Here is a 25,001-nt window from a genome sequence, read left to right on the forward strand (position 1 = left end):
AACACGTAAAGTTGTCATCTGTGTGGATATTGGCAATATCGTAAACAGTTCTCGTTTATAATCATAAGGCTTCTTCTTAACAAGATCTTAGTCCATGCTGTATTCTGCATGAACTTAATTGCATGGCTGAAGTGCACTTGCCGTCCAGTGATCGCTTTGTGTTTTGTTACTTTTTAATTTACAAAGTATCAGCTTTAAAATTATTCCAAATTCATAACAAAATTCAAACAATAAATACAGTTTTGGTGCTCTTTAAGGGGCCGTTCACATATCACGCCTAAAAACGCATGGAAAACACTAGGCGTGCTGCTTTCTCCTTTTCAAAGCGCTCGGCAGAAGTGCTCCTGAGGCGTCTGCCTTTGCTAAGCAACCATGACCTGCTCTCTCCATGAAGACGCGTAAATCTCAGCAAAGGATAAATGTATTTGCAGCACTAAAAATCGCTTGCAGCAGCTCTATTACTAAATTTATCTAAAAATGTCTATCCATATACAGCTATGATCAGCTGTTCCTTCATCTTGGCTGAGCTTTCAACGTTGGTACTGGAAAGGATGAAGCTGATTGGTTGGTTCTTGTCGCATGACCTGCGGTGCGCGCTTGCGGGATTGTGAAAAGTTGAGATGTTTTTAACTCGATGCGATCGCGAGTAGTGCCTCAGTTCAAGCAGCACGTGAACCTATCATACCTTGCTCTTTACTACTAGAGTACATAATGAACATGAATTAACATCAAAAGGTAGGCTATTTTATAAGAGATTCAACACTTTCAAACTGCGGAAAAGGTGTAAAGCTTGTAAACATTGCTACGTAATATTAACCTCAGTAACCTTTCGGTGTCCATCATCAGTCAGCTAGAAAAATAACGAAAGAGGATATAAAGAGGAGCATTTTGCTATATTTATGAGCTATTGAATTTTTATATTTTTACTTAACCTGTTGTCTATATGATTCAACTCCTCCTATAAAATTTAATTTTACTAATTAAGAAAAACAGACTGAAAGTGTGAAAGACATGCACTCCTAAAAATAAAGGAGCTTAAAAGGTTCTACACAGAACCATTTAGTCAAAGGCTCTTTGAAGAGCAATCTCTTTCTGACCTTTTCATAATCTGTTATTGTCTTCAAATGTTAAAGGTTCTTTATGAAACCATTTAGACATGAAAAAAAGTTATTCTATGGTATCATGAAGCACCTTTATTTTTAAGAGAGTATGACAAAATTTACAGGATGCATTGAGGAGGACCCCAAACTATACTCAGGGGCCAAGTTAAGCTTATGGTCCATGATATTGGGACAGATTTTGTGTAATAAACAACGCAAGACTGTATATTTCAAGTTGGAAAAGACATTTAGCTCCCACTTTAAGTGATCCCCAGGTCATCTACAAGATGGATTAAAATGCTGATAAAGTCAACAAAAGATGAGACATAAACACATCAGTATGATTAAAAAGTTAAAATGTAAAATAAATAATTAAAATAAAACACATAAAACATGTTTATTCTGTGGCACCTAAAAAAAGCATTTGGTTTTTTTCTTATAGGAGCCAATGGCTCCTAAGTCTATTTTTTTTGTTTGGAGCCCTGGGAGCTTTAGCTAGCTGGCTAACTTTTCGTTCTCTCCTGCTGTGTTCAATGACTCAATTCATCAATATTTAGCTAACGTTAGCTAAGTCTATGTCAACAGAGCTCCTGGGTAACTTAAATTAGACCAGAAAATATTACAATTATTGAAACCACCAAATACAGTCAGGTAAATCGCCAGGCCAGGCGTGCTTTCAGCTTCTGATGGTGGTCTGCACTGGTGATGCAAGGCCCTTAGCGTAAATTTTCCATGTACTCGCACTCCCTTTTGGCATGCGCACCTGTTTGCAATTCACTGTCTCCCAGTTCACAGTTCACTGAATCTCGTGCTCCCTTCTGGCACGCTCACCTGTTCACAGTTCACTGAATATGAATACCCCACTAAAAAAAATTACAATATTTCTCATCGAAGAAAAAAAACAAATGCTTTTTTTAGGTGCCACAGAATAAACATGTTTTATGCGTTTTATTTTAATTATTTATTTTACATGATTCATGTAGGTCACCTATTTTTATATCAAACCCGCAAATTTCACAGGAAAGTGTGGGATTTTCATGTATGCATATGGCTTCTGAAGATGTTTTTTTGTTTTACAAAACATTGGCTTGACACAATTAACTATTTCTCTGTTTGTGTTCCACAGAAGAAAGTCATATGAGTTTGAACATAAGGGTGAGTAAATAACAAAATTCTCACTTTTAGGACTAAAATAAGTATAATTTCTTCAATAAGTAGAGACCTGCTAGGATCTTTAGGATCTTCACATAGCACGCACACACACACACACAAGTGTCAAATTTCCTTCATTACCCTTAATGAGTTTAGTCACAGCATCTGCAGGTGTGATGCCACATTATATTAGGCAGATCAGTTTCACACTTCAACATATGGCACATCACTGTCTTCACCACTGAGTCAAAGGGAATTCTCCTTTCTGATGATACTAAAAGAAACTATACCACAACACAAATGAAAATTTCTGAATGAAAATAAAATAGCCTGTTATCAGTGTGATGAATAAAGGTCTAGTTGATCTTTCCTGAAAAAAAGACATTAACCTTTTTGTTGCTCCACAGAAGAAGAATCAACAGTTATCTCTTTAACCTGTCTGAACACGAGGTTTCCTCTCCATGCTGTGCTCTGGAAATACGACGAGTGATTCACAGAGCCGTCCACTCTGGATCCGTGACGTCTGCAGGCAGCATCAAACAATAGGTCCAAACACAAACCTTGCAGCTCCGAGTCTTGAAAAGACTGTGACCTTTGAGTGGCCCTTTCAAAGCCAAGAGCTGTCCTTTGAGAAGGTGAAAGCTATCTGATGGGCCAGCCACCCCCTTCATTCCACTCTTTCCTTCTCCGTCACAGTACCCCAACAATGGTTTCTCCTCTTACAAGGGCCTTGAGTGGCTCCTCTGTTCTAGTGCTGCCAACCTGATACAGTCTACTTGGCGATGCTTGTTCCTTTACTTTTTTAACATCACCCTTCTTTAGGCCACTCTGTGCTAGTCTATGCAAAGGCCAAGCTAACCGGTTGTAAACATATTTGGCGTGCCTGCAACACAGTAGGGAAAAATCCACAAGTCATATAAGTCGGGTGTCCAAATACTTCAGTTTCAAGAAACAGTAGTGAATAAAATCTGAATCTATTCAACATAGGGTCAATGGATTATTATTATTTTTTAACTCCTAAACTGTGTCTATACATACAATTCACTGTCATTTCCAGCTGATCATTCCATCATTTCGATGTAGTAAACTTGCTTGGTAGCTCTCCCGGTACAGCAATGCAGTAAACAACCCATAAACAACATGCAACAAACCAATTGTGTATTGGACTATTTGCCAAAATGCAAAGCGATTCAAATGGAGTCTTGGTTTAAAGCTAGTCCTGGCTTTGGCTGTGTGGTTGCATTTACATTGTCCTTGGTCTAAGTACGGTTTCCTGGCAACTTGGTCAGAACATTATAAAGACAGAGTCTATAACACTCTTTTCTTTTTTTCTCAATACCGTCTCAATATTATTGGCACGGACTCAAAAATCAAGATCATGCACTTGCTCTACTACACCAATGCATCAGGTCACATCAAGGCGGAAAAACATCACCAAATTAACAGGCCCTGACATGCCTGGGAATGAGCAGGGGAGTCACCCATACAATCCGAGCAGATATTAAACTTCACAAACGTAATGATCTCAGACAAACAGTACATCCTTGTTGGTACCAGAAGGATAACAGCCCAATATTTTTAGAGTGTCAAGCTGATCTGCATTCTCACTGAAAGGCTTTAAAGTTAATACAGTGAAAGGAGGTTAAATACAACCGGACAACCACCTACAAGTCGCATCCTGTACTACTGTACTTATTTTCCTGAGATTACACTGGGACTTGGTACAGCTTCACAGCTGGGATGATCGGCATCCACCCAGCACAGAATGCGATCAGAGGCCACTTTCAGGTCAAGACATGGAGGTCAGCATTGCACAACAAAGTGGGACATGACCGATGGCTCGGACACATCACACAGATTTACACCCTGAGGTCTAGACAGTTTAAAGTGAATTGTCAACAAACTTCTATACAAAGCACAGTAAAGGACAAAAACAATACCACATGCTGTACTAAAACCAAAGGAGACAGAATTTCCACATACTGTCACACTGTACAACTAACAGTTAAGGAATTCACATCATACAATGGATATATAAAGGCTACAAAATGAATATAATTACTACAAAACAAAAGATTTTGTGACCACACTATATATGGCATGCAAAGATGTTACTGAGAAAATGAGAAATATGATGAAGAAAGGTATAAGATAGGCACTACCAACACCAGGATCATAGGTTCGATTCCCAGTAAAAACATGAACTGAAATCTAATATAATAATTATTATTTTAGTATTACTATTATTATTTATAAAATAAATTCATAATATAATCATAACATAATCATAACATAAATTCTGTGTTATACTTTAGATAAACAATTAAAATTAAAAATATATAAAGTGATATTATCAAAATAAATAAAAAATACCACCAAATAACCAATTCAAACAGAAAACTACTTGCTGATTTAATATTTCAATAGAAAATAAATGCACTGCATAGTTCTTCGAACTCAAACCAAAAAGAAAACTTCAGTGGGGCTTCACGCGGTGCTGAAAGTGTCCAGCTGTGTTTTCTCTGGACTCCAATCATGTATAATCTGGAACATGTTGAGTTACTGTGCTTGGCAGAGCAGGTACAAAATGGGACCATCACCAATGTTTTGTCCTGTCAGCTTGGGTCATTATGACCTTACATAACTGTTCCTGTGAGAAACCTATCCAGAAGCAATTGAAAAATGACATGACATTGGCAGCAATTCTTCATAAATCTTAGTCCTGAGTATCATCTTTAACGTGCGAAAAGACACAGAAGTGTAACCTCTCCAAACCAGGATATGTGGCCTTGATGATCACTCACGTGCACCGAGCACAGCCTCAGACACGCACCTTTCATCAGCAGGAGAAACAACATGCTTCCTCCCTATGGGACACAAACGATAAGAAAAAAAACAAGCAATCTACCTCACGCTCATTTTGGCTAACAAGTGAAAAAGTGCGAAACCAACATGAGCCTCATTATGAATTAGCATGCAGGTCAGTTGAAGATAATATCAAATAACAGCCCATGATAAGCCCTCTAAGACCACAGAGAGCTTCAAAAAAGCTTTATTATCTCAGATATAGCAGTGACTAAGACCACTGAGTGCTCTTCTGAGAACGGAGAAGCTCAATGCAACCTGAGAGCTCCTCGTGTCTCTCTATCTCTATCTATCCATTGCTATACAAATGCAACTTATAGGCCGTTAAGACCAAAGTTCTACATGATCCAGCTGGGTTACTGCCTATTGCCTGTGCAGAGAATGAGAGCTCAGGTAGGGTTAAAGTTGAAGCTCTGCCAGATCATAGCTTGAGTGCCACACGGGAAAAGACAGATCCAGCTACATTTCACTGGCTGCCCTAAAGCAGGAGAACTGGACAAAGACTAGCGGAAAAGAACATTTACATTGAGAGCATGCACAAAACACTTTTTTTGTTTTATCATTTACTGATTCCATATCAGAATACATAATCATATCTAACACTGTGGTAAATGACATATACAGCCAATTCTGTAAGTTGACTGTTTACATATCAGAGTTTGAGAAATGAATTTGAATGGAATTGGTTAAACAGGAAGGTGAATTGGAATTTGAGTTAGAAAAACAGAATGAGGAATCTACTGAATTGCAATTCAAAGTGATTCAACATAGGCAATGCATTTTGGGAAAGTGATCTTCCACCCATGTAAAAAATAAAATAAAATGAATCTGTCTTTTAGGCCAAAAAACGCTAAATTCCCATTTCAAACAAGGATTTATCAAGGCAACAGTCCGCTTTTCGATTAAATTACAGTTATATGAATTTTTTTGAATTTTAATTCATTTAAATTCCGCTTCCTTAGATTCAAATTCAAAATCATTTCTGAACCTTTCTAATTGAATTTAAACTATGTCACGTAATTTAAAAGGCACTCTCAATTCAGCTGTGAATGGTGCTTAATCCTCTTGCAAGGTTAATTTTATTTGCAATGAATCAGTCAGTCCTGATTTGGGTTCGCTCACTGCATTTTAGCCTAAAACCAACATGTTAAACACCATCCTCACACATCAGCTTGAATCCGTGAGCTCTACATTAATTTCAGCCCAATGCTCAGGCATAGAGGAGATCAATACTGCAGCGAGAAGCTCTCACATGCTGCTAGAGGACCCTTCAGCACACTGCAATCCTCTTCAAGCTCAAGACTTATCAACAGAGCCCACCTCACCCGATTAAGAGGAGAGGATAGAGGAAAGAGAGAGGAAGATCAGACAGGGAGTCCAGAATAAGCTGGGTCTGTACACATGAGTAAAGAACCACTTAAAGAAACCCCACGTGTCACCAGGAAGAGCTCAGACAGTCTATTAGTGTGCCATTACACATCCACTTAACTTCTCAGCTCGCATTGTAAACAAAGGCATATTTTTAACACATGTCAACACTCCTAAAAGGCCAACAACTTGGCTAATTTGGTTCATGATTTTTCACCATTCACCTGAAAGCAAGAAAGAATTTCTCAATACATTGTAAAAAAAAAAAATCCACCAATTTACAAAGTTACGTTGCTGCCTTAAATTTGAATTCTAATCAACCTGGCTCATTTCAGTCAAGTTATTTAAATGTACGCATAGCTTATACGAATGTCAAATGTACAACTTTCCTTTAAAAATCACAATACTGAGGACTCATCTTTATTAAATCAAATGCTCGCTAGAATGAGGACGTCCCTCCCCCTAATGCCTAGAATTAGCAAGAAGCAAATCTTGCTTATGCAGTGAGAAATCGGTGTTTGTCAAACGATTTCATTAGGTTCTTTGGGCTGAAATGTAATTTAACAGAAAATTAACTCAATTATTTAACATTATAAAACTTGAAAATAAACCTGTCATTCTTACTGTTTATATGAAGAAAGAACATTATATGTAAAAAAAGACTCTGTAATGTATAAAGATAAGAGTCTTAATAAAAACCTGCGAGTGGAAAACTACTATATGAGCCGTGGCGGCCCCTTGTATGTGGCCAATGGCACTGTATTCCAGTGATGGACATTTACAGAGCAGTCCAGGGTGCGTCCACCATAAAACACAAATGCAGAGAGTCAACCTGTAAAAGAGCTGAGTCTAACAGTTGGCATTTACCCCAGCAGCGCTGCACCTAAATCTTGTCTCTTGAAGGCTGGTTTTGTTTGGGGAACTCTTTCTCGGCCCAGCTCTGAGCCTATTCAAACAGAACGCCTGTAAAAGACACCACACACTATTTTGTGAGACTCGTCCCTCAGCCCTCGCAGGCCTGAAGTTATTATCCTCCCTCCAAAATAAGCCTATAAAACAACAGCCGGGCCATCGAGTGCAAACCTTGAGAACACTGGGAGAAAAGACCCAGGAAGCGGCGAGCGCTTTGAAAGCCCATAATCATAATTATACCGGAGATGAATATCTTTGATCCGTGCGGAGCAGTGGGATGGCAAGAGCGATGCCATGGGGGAGGCTCATTCGGGCGAATTCACTCAGTTATTGGACTCAAGGTGAAAGCAATTTGAATGTCCTCACAGACACACGAGAAGGAGAAAGATGGCAGAAACTGAATACAGAAGTGCCAAAGCGGTGGCTTTGTTGTGCACAACGGTGGGAATTTGCCGCGTTATCAGGTACGACTCGAGCTCGGATGAATGCAGGGCTTTGTTTACTCGCCAGGTCTTTAAAGGGAAACTCTGAGGTCTATTCTTCCTTTCACATCTTTTCTTTTTTTTTTAAAAAAATCAAGCTCCTCTGGTTCCTCCCAGTGGTCCTATTGCCATTTGCAGAAACTCCATCGCTCCCGGTAAAAAATAACCAATCAGAGCTGCGGTCCGTAACTTTGTTTGTGTTCAAAATGTAGAAAAATGTATATAATAAGTGAGTACACCATGAATCCATTTTCCAAACCGTGTTTTTAGCTTGTCCTGAATCACTAGGGTGCACCTATAATAAGTGTTTATATTCGCACTATTTTAGATTGCTTCAGGGATACAGCGGCGGAGTAACCCAGTACCTTTGTGATTCTTCATAGACATAAACAGAGAGAAGTAGTTCCGGCTACGATGTTCTTCCGCAAGACGCAATCAGTTCTGTTTATTAACCGCTAGAGCGTCAAAAGTTACCTACCGCAGCTTTATTCTTTTTAAATAATAATCCAAAGTGAGTCTGATCAGGATAACTAGATGTATTTGTTAGCAAGCATCCTTTGGAAGCTACAGTAAGAAGACTTTACATCTTTTAAGTTCATTAGCGCTTATGTTGTTTCGTGAAGGGGGGCAGGAAAACGAAAACGAACAATGGCCCTGACCTTGTCTGTGGGTTGTCATGGCAACAGGGCACAGCCCACTGTTTGTGAGCGAGAGGGGGAAACAGACACGCTAGTGAGCCGGACAGTTAACGGCCTTTAAAAGCAACAGGAGACACATCCACTCCATCCAAATCTCATTCCCTGCCAATATGTTGTCAAGAACATACTGAGTGTGTAATTACGGCCACAGTGATTACCTTGACTTCCTGCAACACTTCCTGCTGCCAGTCTCTTTCGGTTATTCACAATAACTTTTATATGACTGTTCAGAACAGCAGAATTTATTAAAGATGCTGAGAGTTTTAAGTAACGACAAGTAAGGCTGTGATCAGCTGTTTATTGATATGGGCACAATGAAGAATTATATTTAATCATTTGTATTTAACAATTTATCAATAATATCCATAGACAGGAATATTTATATACATATATATGTCACACAATCCTTCAGAAAATGTTATGCTGACCTGGTGTTCAAGAAACATTTCTTACTGTTATCAATGTTTAAACAATTAATTTACAACAAATCCATTACAAAACATCAAGAGAGGAAGTAACTTAAAAATGTTACATTCAAACGTATATTCTATATTAAAAAAAAGAAAAGAAAAAAAAAAAGATCCCAAAAAATACAGTTTGTGTGAGGTCATTTCAATCATTACACCCTAATCACGCAACAACAAAACTGTCTCAACAATAAAATGTAGTCGAACAATGAAGCTGAAGACGGAGCTTTAATTGCTTATGTTCCATAATAAGCTTATCTGATTATACGAGAGTTATGGCTCTTGTCACGGTCGGTCGTCAACGTTTATCTGAGGTTTATTCTGAGGTTTAGTAGAGGTATACTTTGACTAATATTAACATGCATCTAATTAAAAAAAAATAAAATAAAAATTGCCTGTGTAAAACGCTAGTGTGTGTGAGTGTTTTGAAGTTTGTCCTGTGTCAAGTCCCGTGTCAAATGTCCTTTTTAGTTTGTATCTTGTTTGGTCAACCTATACGCTTTTTTTTTTTTTTTTTTTATTTATTTTTTTATGTTTTTCAAGTCAAGTTTTAGAAGACTAAAAGTCTGTAAATTTCAGTCTAGTTTTAGCCAATAAAAACCTTTAACCTTTAAGTCATGCTGCATAACGGTTATACTGATATTCACAATTATTTTGCTTAAAACTTCAAATCACAATTCCTGGTCAGGTTTGTTGTCATTTGAGAAATTTCATCAGAATTACTTCACTTTCTACGAGACAACTAAAGAAATTGTCAAGCCATAGACATTGTTCATTTCACCTTGTATAGTTTCCTGATTTATTAAATTACATAAATTAGCACACTCTGCATTATGAAAATGTTGAAATTCCTAATATTAAACTCAATAATTCCAAATTATATTCATGTTTTCCTATGATCCATGTTTGGAGTGAGTGACAGTGTTTATTAATGCCTGATCTGTGATCAGTGATTTCTGATGGGTAGCTAATCATTCAAGTTCACACAGACTTTCTTTCTAAATCGTTTAATACGGTTTATGCATCAGTGAATCAAGCCAGTGACTAAATGATCACCTTCACATTGTTTCTCTTAGTAGCATGAAACAAATCGGTTATTTAAATTTTGATTTAATTACAGAGAGCGATTAAAGAAGCTCCCTTTATATTGTTCGGAGCTGTTAATCACACATCGCGAGTATATCTGCACACTTGCCCAAACTGCGGTTATTATGAATGACACTGTTATGCTGCACAACTAAGCTCTTACTGTGTTCATGTCGATATTGTGTTTGCTGTTAGTTGTAGTGAAAGCATTTGGTGAGAGAAAATGTGTTGCAATGAGGAGATCACTGCATTCACACGATAAACAGACTCTGTCTACTCAATGCTCATCACTGCAGCCTTTCATGTGATGGGGAAAGATCTACAAAATAATATATAATATATAATCAACACTTCCACGATTAGTTAAAATCTCGACAGCTGTAATAGTTATAAAAAAAAATAAAAAAAAAATTGTAAAAGTATTTGACAAGAGTTACAGATGTAAAGCGCATTTCAAATGCAAAGATGTCAGCCAATCACAACAGTGTCACAGCAGACACGCCCCTTCAAACAGAGCATTCAGACAGAAGACTAAAATCAGGATATAAAAATGCCTTTTATTTCTAAATTTAAATGTAAAATCAAACTAAAAATATAAGTACACCTCAGGAAACATTAAAAAAGCATTTAAACAAAGAAAATACTCCATGTCATGGGACCTTTAAGCAGAACGATCTCAATGGAGTTCCCCAAAACAAACTCCAACTTAGGCTATAAGTTTGTCAGTGTTTTCAGATCATCATCAGTGCTTTTTTGCCCTGTAGAGAGAGTGTGTGCGTGATTGCCAGATTGTGAAGTTAAAGTAAAACACTGTGCAGAAAATGTGTCCTTTTAAGAGAAAAGCTCTAATTTAAACTTGACATCTGGCAACCCTAAGCATACAAATTGTTGTGGGGTATATTTTATTCCTGTTTTTATTGTTGAAGAAAGTACTTTGTATTTTGGATAAAGAGTGTTTTTATTTATTAAACTACATTTAAGTCATTTTTTTCAATAATGATATTAGATGCTGATATAATAACAGTGTTTAGTAACGCAAGTGTCGTCATTTTTCGCTATGGAAATCAAGTTTTCGTTAACGAAAACCCATTTTTCCACAAGAATTCCACAAACCACATACATAAATAAATATATTATATATATATATATATATATATATATATATATATATATATATATATATATATATATATATATATATATATATATATATATATATATATATATATATATATATATATATATATGGCCATCAGATTTAGCTTTGAAAGACATGGCAACGCTGGCATGATCCTACAGCCGTCAGGTGGTTGGAACTACAGAAGAGCAGGTGGCTGCTGTCTAAGCCACCCAAAGTCCTGTTGGTGAGCTCATCTTCTTAAGGTTTACTCCTCCATTAGTGTCTGCCATCGGGGGGAAAAAACACCACGGACACCACTAACTAATAAAAACAGTCTACGAGTAGACAGTGCTGCCATATGGCACGTTGAGAACAAACAGATAAGAAAGGCGCTTAGTTTGGCCTGTCAGCGAATCTGGATAATTACTAACTAGCTTCGACCAGCATGAACTGGTCTTGCTATTCTCCAGCAAACATGCATGTATGTATTTGAGCGTGTTTACATCTTTTCCTACAATTACACAAACTCATTATATATTGGTACTGGCAGTCTTGTTCTCTTTCTCTATTCATGGGGATGACTGCACAAACATAATACACAGTGTCAAAACCTTTCTGAGCATGCTACTAATCCCATCAGCCCTTGTATAACCAGTTTGCATTGTTATGTCCCAGTGCTCGAACGTAAACATGACCACCTCAGCTGACCGTCCATGAAAGACTGAAGTCAACAGTAGCCATTCAACAACATACAGTAACTAACTGAAAACCAGTAACCGCAGAAGACAACTCTTTCAAGTTGAAATTTGGCATCCAACAACAACTTAATATTATGCTACACTGCAGGTTAATGTAACAACAAAATGTGTTTTGAAGAGAACTGCAACTTTAACTCACAATTCTGAATTTAAGTCATAAATATTTATTTTATTTACATTTTTTTTTCTCGCAATTCCTATGATTTCTGAGGTTACAACACACAATTCAGATTATTATTATTTTTCTTTCTCTTAATTCTCTGTTTACATCTCTCAGTTCTGTTTTTTGTTTATTTGTTTAGGCCATCAAACTAAAAATAAATAAATAAAGGTTAGGGATAACCCCGAAATTTCAGCTGCCAAAATTTTATTGGCTTGCATTTTTATTTTTACAGTACGTTAAATTAAAAAAGGTCTTACAAAAGTGTTCTATATTATTTAAGAAAATAATAAATAATTAATAAAAAGGCATTTTCAGTTTCATTTTTCGGGTAAAGTGCAATTAGAATTTTTGCTTTCGTCCCAGAATTTCAATTTCGGTGCATCCCTAAAAAATAGAATTGCGAATTTTTTACCTCGCAACTGCATGTTTATATCTCACAATTATGACCTTTCTCTCAAAACTGCAAGTTAAAAACTTTATATGCCCAATTTTAAACTGTGAGGATAAAAAGTCAGAATGTCGCAATTACCTTTTTTTTTTATTATTCCATGATGGAATAAGTTCAACTTGACTATTCTACCCATTACTATGTATTTGTATGCATTATCCCATAAGCAAAGCAACATGTTACAGCCAAATCCTACTGAAATATCTCTACAATAATTATAATGAACTACGGTTCTGTCTATTAAATGGCGTTCCATTTGAAAGCAGGTGATGGCGATTTAGGGGTAAACAGGGAACCGGATTTACTGATGAAATGCGTGTGACAATCGCATGCGATATATCGCCCATTCCTACTAGCAACACAGTCTGTAATTTGAATTTCAGAAGTAGCACTTTTGTTTTGTTCATATAAATCAAATGAACGTCTCCCTGTCTGACACATGCCCGCAAATACAGCTATAATTACAACAATTAATCAATCCAAGTTAAGATTGAAAGGGGTGAAAATAATTATAATGGCTGCCTGCTGTTGCAGACGCAGGGAAATGAAATGATGTCATGCCGTGCAGAGGTCTCAAAGTGTTGGCTAATTATCTTTGTGACTCAGACCCTTGAGACAGAGGATATGACCACACTCGCCTCATTCACTAACACTGGGACGAGTTAGCATCTGGTTATTACAGCCAATGACAGCTCTAGAGACACTTAAACTAGCCTGTGGTTAATATGATTTTTCCAAACTATTTTAAAGAAAGACTTTTAGACAGTGGAGATAAATGGACACGTTCCTCACCATCTAAGCGTATTTTTATGTGTTCATATATAAAACAAACTTTATATTTTAAAATCCACAAATGCGTTAATGGCATCCTGTTTGCGCCACAAAAAAATATATAAAATGTAAAAAAAAAAAAAAAATTCTACATTGCGAGATTTCTGACTTTCTCATAGTTCTGAATTTATATCCTACATTTCTGACTTTTCCTTTGAATTCTGATTTTACATTTCTCACTTTTGCTGACTTTTGCATAGCTGACTTTTGAGTAATAGCATAAAGTCATATTCTGGCCAATAACCACCCGCTTGTACAAGAAGAGACCGCTTGACCTATAAAACATGCATACCTGTTACCAGTTTAAGCATTTTTCTCTGAATAATGTGAGTGCTGTCCTCTTTATTCAGAGCCTGGCTGATTTTAATGGCCTGAGTCACCTGCTTAGTGTTAGACTGAAAACAACAGTGATCCGCCACAACGAACACAAAAAAAGCACAAAGCAAATATAGTCTGAGTGCACAAAATAAACTCAATGCAGATTACAGATATACAGCGCAAGGAACATTGCGATTCTGCAATCTCCTTCTTAAGGCAGTTATGCACATGTATTCTTCATTGAGAAGGCTAAAGCAGAATGTAGTGCTGACTCTGTGCCACACACACACACAATAACAGTTTTGTCTGACCTGGTCATCCACTTTGTGGGCTATAATAGTGGCTCCTTCCTCCAGTTCAGCATCACTCAAAGGCCGAATCCGCAGGGCCACCTGCAAAACAATAATAAAAAAATGCACTGTGCTCAAAGAGTATTTGGACCCTACTTTAATATTTAACAACAAGCATAAATTTAGTTTCATTAAATAAAATATTGAACCAAATGGCATTTATTTAACAGAAAAACCACACGACAGCACAAAATATTTGAGGATACTTTATAAATGTTGAATAATATTTTTTTTTCTATTAAATGCAGTGACATTCATACAAATGCATGTTGGCTTAACAGTCCTTTATTATATATTATAACAGCAATATATAATATAATATAATATAATATAATATAATATATTTTAAATTATATATTCACTAATAAGAGGTCCATACAAAAATAACAAAAAACAAAGCTCCTTCGGCAATCAGAACTTGATTGAATAAGAAGGTGACACAGTTTGAAAGACTCAAGAATATTTAGTGATATCTTTGCAAAAAAGACACAGCAGCAGGTTGCATTTATCAAATATGAGCACGCTCACTAATTTGGATTTAAAGGGCATTTACGTTTTGCCTGCAGGAGAATCGCTATGCACATAACCACATTTTTTTTGTGCAGAAATAAACACTGAAGGGTCACAGTGCAGCGATGCAGCTCACCAATCTAGGTAGTTAATTATGCAGTATGAATATTATAGCTGGAGGTTATTATTGCTTGTAGCAATAGCAACAAATGCTTTCCAAACATTTAGTATGCTTAATGAGATGTGGCAAAAGCAGTTCTGTTATGTTGCTCACAGCCAATACTCGAACAGATTTACAGAGCAATATTTTTGGCATTATTATTATTAATAGAAAATGGTCTAGAAAGAGTACATGACTGTCTCACATTTACTGTAGCTAAAGCACTGGAATGATGTCTTACAGTGGAAGAAGAGAAAGGGAACTTAAACTGCCACTGTGAATTATTGAGTGGGGGGCAAAAGATCACCAGAAAACAGGTATTAAGCTCCCAAAGAATCTAAATTAAACAAGTGTAGACTGTCAGACTGAAATCTGTCCTGGGGTTAAGTAGACAAGCTGTCAGGGAATGAAATGTGATCGTAGAAGTGAATAAAATCAACTTTTTTATTTCTACATAGGTATTCACACATTTATTTATATAAACCCTTGTATTTCTAACACATATTTGCATATAAAGTTATTGCCTAAACACAGTTGAAATTCTGACATGTGTGTGCAGCATGCAGAATTCACCTCAATAAATACATACATACACATGCATAACTGATTGATAATGTGTCCATATTTAGATTAAGGCTGAATGTGTAAAAATTTATTCATAGATTCTATGAACTGATCCCAATAATCTAGTACATTTTTCAGAACTTCTAACAATCTCTTTGCCTCACTAGACCATTTTAAATGGTTCCGCGGTGTACGTAATTAATTTTAAAATTAAGTTTAGATTAAATTTAGCAAGTCTGCCACACGACTTTCAACTGTACCCACATAAAATAAAAACAACAACAACAACAACAACAAAAAAAGATATGCAGATAAAATATAAGCAAACTATATATTATAATACAAATACTGTTTAACGTTACATGCAAACTAATAACACAGGTGCATCAGAACGCATATAGATGTATATATTAGTATATAAGAGTATACATAGCATACATTATTATTATTGGTTGAAACAAAGTCTACAACTACAGGGTGTTGTTAGGATATAAACTATATATTTGGTGATACACAAAAACAAATATGCAAAATAGTCTCCAATTTACACGAATAGCCTGCATAAACATATTTGGCTGAACAGTCCACAGACTCTAGACACTAAGTTCGGGTAAATATAAGAAGACTTACAGTCAGTTGATGATCCTTTGATTCTCCAGTGTCCTTCATCGTAATGTTTTGCGGGACGTTTTCACGGTTATCAGTAAACTAAAACATGCGCGTCACGTGAAGAGAGCACAACAGACACCGCGCGGTCATGATCCACGCAACAATTCACCTGCGCTTCTGTCTCTAAGATTATAAAACACACTGAGCGATTACACCCTGGACGCGGGCGTTCAGGTCCATGTCTGAGCGGGATGTGTGTTTCTCCACCCACGGTAAACCCGTGAGCGAATGTGTGTGTCCGTTGTGTTTGTAATGTCCCTAGAGATGAGCAGTAGTGCACACTGCCGTTGACGCTGACGCTTCTTCCACTCAGGTGCACAGAACCAGAACTTATCAGACTCTGAGGCAGCAGCGACACCTACTGGTCACGAATTGTACTGCAGTTTTCTTCCGTTAGTCCTGTTTTATAATTCCCCCTATAACTATTATATGTTTTTAATAATTAATATTAAGTGGATTAATGATTGTGTATTATATTAATTATATGATATCAATATATAATAATTAATATAATAATGTTTATATATTTGTATAAAAGTACTATTGTTTGGGTTATACATTTTTAAAATAAACAATAATGAAAAGGTAAACTTCATTTAAAGCTTTTATAATATTAAAGATTATAATAATTTTATATTCAAGAATTTTTGCCTTTTAATAAGAAATGTATCATTAGAAAACCATTATGTCCATACGCACCTCAAATTACGAACAAACAAATACTCATTTTATTCAGTTTACTCCACTTTTTTATTTTTAATTACCTATTCATACAATACTAGTATTTTGAGATCTTGAGACACATGTGGAAGGCTATAAAGACAAATATAATCAAACAATAGTGAATATTTACAGTTAGCTCTGATTAACATGCTATTTTGAGAATATGAAAGATGAGTGAAAGTCTGAAACAACACTGACAACTGCTGAACTAATTGCAGTAATCACACATAATTAAAAATGCTAAATGTATTTTATTGCATTAGTCACTTACATGACATAACATAAGAAAGACAACAAACATTTGTTGCATTTATTCCTTGAATTCAACATGAAATCACCAATCTACTTTCTTAATGCACATTCCTGGTCAAGTCAAGTTTATTTGTATAGCACTCTTCACAATACATCTTGTTTCAAAGCAGCTTTACAGAGTTCTTGGTCATGGTGTGAAACTCCACTTCTCCAGTTCTGGTATTTAATGCCCACTTTACACAATCCAGCTGGTTCATGATAAATAAACGTTTTCTCACTGAATATCCCATTTCACTCAGAAATACATCAAATTATGGAAGTAAAACGGGTTGCGAACATGATCTGAGTGTGAGACCAGCTCAGTGTTGGCAATCTACAGAGAGATTTCGCTCCTTTTAAAGGAAGAAACACCGTTAGTTTCATGCTCCTCCTGGAAATCTTTCTCTTCACACACACCTTTCTCCTGAAGGGAATAAGAAAACTCAGATCAAAAACCACAAAACCATCCAAACAACATTTTTGTCCAATTAATTGCCTATAGAAATCATGTGAGACACATAAAACCAATCTAATTATAACCCCCCTCTTTATTCTCAAATAACTTAGGTCCTTGAAAAGGCCAGAACCATTAATCGCATGAGCCTTTGAGTGGACAAGCCTACAGCAATACACTTCTGATGCTCACACCAGCTCAAATGCCTCCTCACCAATCACAGAGGAGCATAAAGCATCATGGGTATAGACGAAATAGACTTTATTGATTTTTCTTTCTTTGTCTTTCACAATAGAGCTTTTCCTACCCAGCTATCAGGGTTATATATAGAGCTCGGGACCCTTATCTTATTGGAGCAACAGTCCAAACATGGGGCGCAATTTGTTTAAGCTCCACAAAGGGGGGGCAATTTAATTTGACGGGCTGTTCTGAAACAACACCCATCAAAACAACAGACGTGTGGTTAAAAACCTTGAAGTTCAAAACACGTGCAGTGAACACGTTAACTCTGTGAACATCCTTCACCTTCTCTCGTTGTCTCTCCTCGTTCCACTCTTTCTTCTTCTCGGCTTCCATGATTTCGAAGAACTCCCTCTCTGCACGGGCCACCAGCTCTTCTGCGCTCTCCTCCCCGTCTGCCTCTTTGCCCTCGTCCTCTCGGCTCTGCTCGGAGCGGCTGCGCTCCTTCAGACGCATCTCTCGGTGCCGAGCTTCCAGAATCTTCTCCCGCTTGGTCTCGCGTTCAAACATCTGCAAAAACACACAAGTTCAGTGTATGACAGGTGATAATACAGTACATACAAATTTACTGATTCTTCAGTTACGTGAACTTTTCTTTTCCCTAGTATGATTTTTAAATATTCTAGTTTTATATTAGAAATTGTAATATTTAAAAACACAACTGTTTTCAACGGTGACGGTAAAAAGAAATATTTCTTGTGCACCAAATCAGCATATTAGAATGATTTAAAAGGCTGGAGTAATGATGCTGAAAATTGAGTTTTAAAATTAATTTTAAATTGCAATATTATATACTGTTTTTAGAGTATCTTTGTTCAAATAAATGCAGCCTTGTTCACTTTTGAACTGTTTTGTATGATGCATGCTTTAATATGGACTATGAAGAAATCTTTATGTTGCACATGTTCATGTTCATATCTGACCTCTGAGACCATGGCCTTCTCGTTCTTCTGGAGTGTGCATAGGCCTGCTGAGATCTCCAGCAGTGTGGTGGTTCCCAGCTGAGAGCCGCAGCCCAGGAAGCGGCCGTTATCTTGCACCCGGACGCTGGACAGGGCTTCATCACAAACCTGCGAGGAAACACACACATTGGGAACATTTCTTTAAACAGCTAATGCTGCGATACTGGACTGTGAGATGCTTTCAGTACAAGGAGGAGGCATTAAGGACCAACTTTGAGACTGAGAGTGGGGTCGTTCTGTTTAAACAAGATGTCCCACACGTCCAAGGTGCCGTCCATCTTTACTGTAAAGAAGACCGAGGGTCTGACTGGACTCCAACAGCCATCTAACAGATGGGCCATGTGATACCTGGTAAGAATTGTCAATGTTTTTGAAAGTCTCTCTTATACTCAAGACTGCATTCATTTAACCAAATATATAGTAAAAACTCATTTCATAATGCGGTGTTTGAGTAGTTACTTTGTCCACATGATGGAGGACTCCTTGATATCCTCTGACCAGATGCGGGCGGTCCAGTCAGCCACAGTCAGGAAGTTCTTCGGAAAAAACGGGTTCCTCTGCAGGGCGTAAATGGGACCGTGGTGCCCGCTGTATGTGCATACGATCTTCTCAGCAGGGGTTTTTGCTTTGCGGTTGCATGAAACCACAAGACCCTGCTCTGTGCCCACCATGAACTTAGTGGGCTTGTGTAATCAAAAACAAAAGATGTTTAGGTTCTCAACATCGATTTCTACGAAGGTTCTTCTTGCAGTGAGCCAAAAAGACACTAATGACAGCTCTTACCATAGTGGTCTCAAACTCCAGCGAGACGGCACCAAGGGCATTGTCAAGGTTCCCCTTTTTACTAGGGTCCAGTACGAGTCTCTCAGTGGGCTCACTCATCTTACGAATGTCCCACCACAGTACCTGGTGTCAGATGCATGAGTGTCTCAATGAAATACTGTGTGGTTTATTTCTTTAGTTTTAGACGTTTGTGTCATTGCACACAGACCTGGCCATCAGTAGAAGCCGAGAAGATGTCCGTGCCTGTCTTCGACTGCAGCCAGATGACTTTGTAGACAGGATCTCTATGGCTGTGTTCGATTGTGGACATCTCTGCTGGCTGGCTGCCCTTACGAGTGTCCCAATATGCTGGAAATGGGTTAAATAACAAGGTAAGCATGCATGATTTGAATAGGTCATTCATGTAAATTTACACAAATTCATCTGCAGATGCCATTCCAAAGTACATCCTCATTTCATATTTGTATTCAGCGCCATAGACTATTAGTCTAGCAGTTAGACTATCTAGCAAATGCTATTCAGACAAGGTCAAAGGTACTTTTTTATGCATTAACCCTAATTTATTGAGAACTAAAATTGCACAGAGCGACCGAGGCCAATCGAATAACACCACTAAAAGAAGTGTTCATAAGTGTTTTGGCTGCTGGAATAAACGCTCAGGTGATAAAAACCCACCGATTTGTCCATTGTAGCTTCCCCCAGCAAGAATGTGTGAATCTTTCGGGTTGTACTCCAGACAGACAAGTGGAGATACAGGTTTCAGTGTCATTTCAGGTTTATTGGGATTTTCTAAAAGTAAAAAAAAAACAACAACATGTTTGTTGCACATGACTTTTTTGTTAAATTACAAAGATGCGCTGTTCTTAGGTAATACCAATGTCCCATATGTAGGAGTCGAAGCTCATGTCATTGGGTGCTCTTTGAAACTCCAGGGAAGAGTAGGAGACAGCAAGTTTATGGTTTCCATCGGGGTGCCAGGACAAACTGGTGGCTGTGCGCTTCACTTCATTCGGGTCTCTAGAAAAAACACAGTATCAAAAAATTTCAAGATTCAAAAGTTCTATAGTTAATAGTAAAAATAAGTTAATAGTAAAAAAAAAAACAACAACAACAAAAAAAAACAAATTATATATATATATATATATATATATATATATATATATATATATATATATATATATATATATATTTTTTTTTTTTTTTTTTTTTTTTTTTTAAGAAGTAAGTCCATCCTAATGTGTAACTTGTAAATGCGGGTAGTAATTTTTTGATTATTGATAATATTAAGAAATTGCTCTTATAGCTCAAATAATACCAATAGCTCAAAAGAACAGCATTTATTTGAAATGCAAACATGTTGCAACACTGTTGCTTTTGATCAATTTAATGCATCCTTGCTGAATAATACTATTAATCTCTCTCTCTCAAAAAATAAAATAAATAAATAAAATTCTTACTTATCCCAAACGTTTGTATGGTAATCTATGCATATATGTTAGAAAATGAGATAAAATATATATATATTTTTAAAAAAATGACTGAATTCAAATGAAAATGTTGAAAAGCAAAATTATTATTAATAATAAAAAAAGTGACCTTGTTGATATACAGTTAGGTGCGCTCACCTGAAGACATTGATTGTCTTCGCTGATGGCTGTTCCTCCGATTCCTCCACTACCTCCTCATCCTCATCCTCAAAAAACTCCTGGTAGATGTCAGTGGCATTGTTCTGCTTGCAACAGTGTTCCATGAGCTGCAATAGGCAAAATTGGGCTTGTTTTTCAATAAGGACATCAAAAGCATATCTTCTGATCTTCCTGAATTGAAGTCTCGTCTCATATATTGCTCATATAATACTTGACGGTTAACGGTTTAAGGCACTCACACCAGCAATCTGCATGATGGTGTTCTGATAGTGTTCGTCCTTCTCCACTTTCTTCCTGTAGCGTATGGTCGCCTCCATGTCCTCTGGATTGAGATCTTTCGGCCAGCCTCCTTCCACATGGTTTATTCCTCGGGACTCTGATTCAAAGCGCTCTGTGTTCACCTGAAGATGACAAGAACTTTCAAATTCAGCCCATGATGGAAACTAATTGATATTATATTAAAGTATATTAATCAATTTCATTATATTTTATGAAGGTATAGTTGTTTGCAAAATGCACGGTCATGGATTTGTTTTTTATTTTATTTTATTTAATTTTTTTTTGCTGTGTTAATGCTGGTCTCACCTCATGCTCGGACATTTCCTCTGCGCACTGAACCGTCACATTACATGGATCTCTCACTATGAAGTTTGCAGCGAGGGAAATGTCAGGCAGAATGTCCACATGCAGCTCAGCTGGACGGTCTGAAAAGTTACACTGGCGCCCGAACTCACTGCGCTTTTTTGTGTACACGTACACAATCTCCATTATCGCTAAAGGTAAGAAATATTAAAAGAGGATGGTGTCAACAGTTCTTGATTAAATTTACATTTGTATCTTTTTTTTGCTTGTTTGTTTAAATAAAATATGCCATATATTCCCTCAATTAATGAGGGCATAAATGTTTATCTAATTATTATACATATATTTTTTGTAAGCTTGCTCAGGACAGATTAAGTTTATTTTTTTATTTAAATAGTTTTAGAGCAATTATTGCATAAAGTCTATATATATACTTTTATGATACATTTAGATTAATTATAGAAGGATATAACACACACTTAATGCTATAAAAATATATATATATATATATATATATATATATATATATATATATATATATATATATATATATATATATATATATATAATAAAAATAAGTTCTAAATACGTTTCAACGTAACGTTATACTAGATTGTAACGCTGACTAAGGCGGTAACCTGCCATAACAAAGACTGTTCATAAAACTGTCTGCTTCTTGCTCATTGTCAAAAACTGTTAGTCATTTAAAGCCCCCCCCCACCCCCACCCACAAGAACATGTTCAATAAAAAAAGGCAGCACATCGACATAATAAGGTCGAACTACGATTTAATATGATTATTATGGACATTTATTTGAGCAGTTTAGTTCCAAAATAGAATGCGGAGTCAAATTAACTTTGGAAGGACTGCATTGAAGCATTCCAAGGCATGTGTCAGTCAACAGCAGTCGCTCGTTTAATAAGCTCTTTCAAAATCCGACACGTTATTAATCTTACCTGATTTTGTGTCGCTGTGTGGGTTTTGCTGGTTTTACTGCGTCACTGGTCTGCAGGAGTTTACTGTATCCTAGCAGCGCGGCGCCACTGACGTCACCTTTTCAGACAAACTTTTACTTTTTAAAAGTGATAATGTTAATAGTACTAAATACCAAAAGCAATGCATCGTGCTTAGAATTGTACGTATAGATATGTATGCGTAATTTTATGATGTATTATTCAGATTAAACTATTTGTTTTTTTGTTTTACCTCAGGCTTTTTTTTTTCTTTTCTTTTTTTGCCGATGTTAGACAACAGCGCCAGTAGAGCGCGCTATACTCACAGAGCACAAAAAGGAATATTTTAAAGATCATTAACATGGTAAGGAATGTAAGATGGTTAAATTAAGTTTTATTACAGTTTGTTATTTCATCATCATTTATTCAATAGCAGATCGTCACCATGAAGTTAAACTTAAAAAAAAAAAAACCCCAAGTAACCACCCTCAGTTTTTGCAACAGTTCTATTCATGCACCCAAAGTAGTAAAATCAGTTAAAATTGTATTAAAACTGTCTAAATAGGCAATAAATCAAATGGATGTGACCATAAATCTTAAATGAGAACACACTGTGCAAACATCTGTCCAAGTAGCTGATTTTATTAAACAATAAACTGAAAATGCCACACAAGAACGGAGCAAAGAAAGAAATACAAATCATCACCAACATCATATATCATACAGGTTATTTACAGCTGCTCAACAGGTTAATACAAAGCATATCCTTTTGAATCATGTGAAGAAAATGGCTCAGTGTGCTCTCGCTCAAGTTGATATAAAAAGATTTAAAGTTCTAAGTAAAATGGCCCATCATTTTTGCCTGCTGGAAATGAGGTGAACATCTCTCAGGATGCCCGAAACATCATTTGTGGAACAAATCGACTGTATGTTCGGTCACTTTAAACTTTAAGTGAACACGTTGTGCTTAAAATGCCTCTACATGCAAAACAGAAACAGAAAAGTTTTTATTGCCCTATCCCATATAGATACACATCAGCGGCCGCTGACCGAATAAAGAAAACTAAGGCTTTAGAGGCACAAAACATGCTTCCATTCTTGGCACAAAACACATTTAGAAAACAAAAGAAGCTTCACTTCAAACAAAAGAAGATGCATTAGTATCTGTACAGTTAGCCATCATAAAAAGTGATGACATGTCCATGAAGCCCACACTGCACAGTAGCTAAAAAAGCATTTGTTCATGAACAACCGCTTAGAAAAGTACCTAGCAAACCTACTATGCCGATACTAGCAATGCTGAACACCATGTAGGACTAAATGTCCAATGGACAGAATATCAATACTTCAAACAGTGTCCACACTTATATGTACAAAATCTTTAAAATGACAAATGGGTAACTTTTATAAGTTTATGTACTCAGGTAAGAAAAAATGCTCAATTTTTATGCCTAAAAAATAGAGGTCCCACTATATTTATATTAGTCGTCTTTCACTACTATGTACTTATGAAAAAAAACAACCAATTGTTATTTGTCAGTGTTGTTATTGTTAACTAAAATTAATTAAAAAATAAAGTTATTGAAATAAAGCGGAAAACAAATTACATAATTTTCATGATAGGTAAACAGTGTTATATATCCAGCAGATGCAATCACAGAAATGAATTACAGTACAGGTAAAAACACAATAAGTGCACTGCATCAAATGATAAATGTAAATGTTAGTACATGGTAGTTAAAGACACTTCATATAAAGTGGGTTCAAAAAGGTTTTTGTCACCCACGTCAAACAGTTTCTGCAGCTGAAAAGGCAATAGGGAAGACAACAGTCTATTTAATGAAAATATGGTGTAAACATACTGTTATTAGAGAGAGGATATTCCAGCACCTCACAAATGTGTCAGTAGTGAGAGAAAAGAAGCTTCCCACCATCAGAATAATGGACAAACACACACAGACATGCAAGAACCTGTATGGACACACACAGAGTGCTCTTAAAATGCCGTTCTCCTCTCAGACTGAGCTCCTTTAACAGCTTTAAAAGAAGGGCGGGCAGACATGCTGGCGTGAGAGTTTTCCATGTGTCCATATTTCCAACGTGTAAAGACTCACACCAGAGGAAAACAGATCAGTTCTACGCTCGGAAGTCCTCCCCAAAGTGTCTGATCTGGTCTTCGGTCATGGAGAGGTAGGTGGCTCTCATGGTTGGAGAGTACTGTGAAACACATCAACACAGCAGTCACAAACGGATAATATATAGATCACTAAAACCATTCAAGCAAACCAGAATGATTTTTCAGGAGTGGAATGAATATGAAATCTGATACTTGTATCTAAAAGATT

At 36.6% G+C, this 25,001-nt stretch overlaps 3 protein-coding genes across 4 annotated transcripts in view; all 3 read right to left on the minus strand.

The window, feature by feature from the left end:
* The window catches only part of LOC113055928 (kinesin-like protein KIF19), a 42,467-nt gene extending 26,138 nt beyond the window's left edge, over positions 1 to 16,329 (minus strand). The window contains exons 1-2 of the mRNA XM_026222322.1: positions 15,983 to 16,329; positions 14,080 to 14,160 (exon numbers count right to left, since the gene is read on the minus strand). Of these exons, the coding sequence (XP_026078107.1) occupies positions 14,080 to 14,160; positions 15,983 to 16,021 (120 nt within the window). The 5' untranslated portion in view covers positions 16,022 to 16,329. The remainder of the gene's footprint in view (positions 1 to 14,079; positions 14,161 to 15,982) is intronic.
* Positions 16,330 to 17,106: 777 nt separating this feature from the next.
* Positions 17,107 to 22,830, minus strand: LOC113055930 (dynein intermediate chain 3, ciliary-like). Its single transcript, XM_026222323.1, has 13 exons — positions 22,660 to 22,830; positions 21,706 to 21,893; positions 21,360 to 21,521; positions 21,100 to 21,227; positions 20,349 to 20,491; positions 20,150 to 20,263; positions 19,683 to 19,822; positions 19,475 to 19,597; positions 19,151 to 19,374; positions 18,904 to 19,039; positions 18,653 to 18,799; positions 18,015 to 18,239; positions 17,107 to 17,459 (listed from the first exon to the last, which is right to left on the minus strand). The coding sequence occupies exons 2-13, from the start codon at positions 21,886 to 21,888 to the stop codon at positions 17,370 to 17,372; spliced, it is 1,815 nt and encodes a 604-aa protein (XP_026078108.1). The 5' UTR covers positions 21,889 to 21,893; positions 22,660 to 22,830; the 3' UTR covers positions 17,107 to 17,369.
* A 450-nt stretch (positions 22,831 to 23,280) lies between these two features.
* Positions 23,281 to 25,001, minus strand: part of LOC113055931 (protein tweety homolog 2-like) — a 46,544-nt gene continuing 44,823 nt past the window's right edge. For both annotated transcript variants that reach the window (XM_026222324.1, XM_026222325.1), the window contains one exon: positions 23,281 to 24,873. In XM_026222324.1, coding sequence (XP_026078109.1) covers positions 24,793 to 24,873 — 81 coding nt within the window. In that variant the 3' untranslated portion in view covers positions 23,281 to 24,792. The remainder of the gene's footprint in view (positions 24,874 to 25,001) is intronic.

This window comes from Carassius auratus, chromosome 37 (genome assembly GCF_003368295.1).
Source record: "Carassius auratus strain Wakin chromosome 37, ASM336829v1, whole genome shotgun sequence".
In the NCBI taxonomy this organism is placed as follows: domain Eukaryota; kingdom Metazoa; phylum Chordata; class Actinopteri; order Cypriniformes; family Cyprinidae; genus Carassius; species Carassius auratus.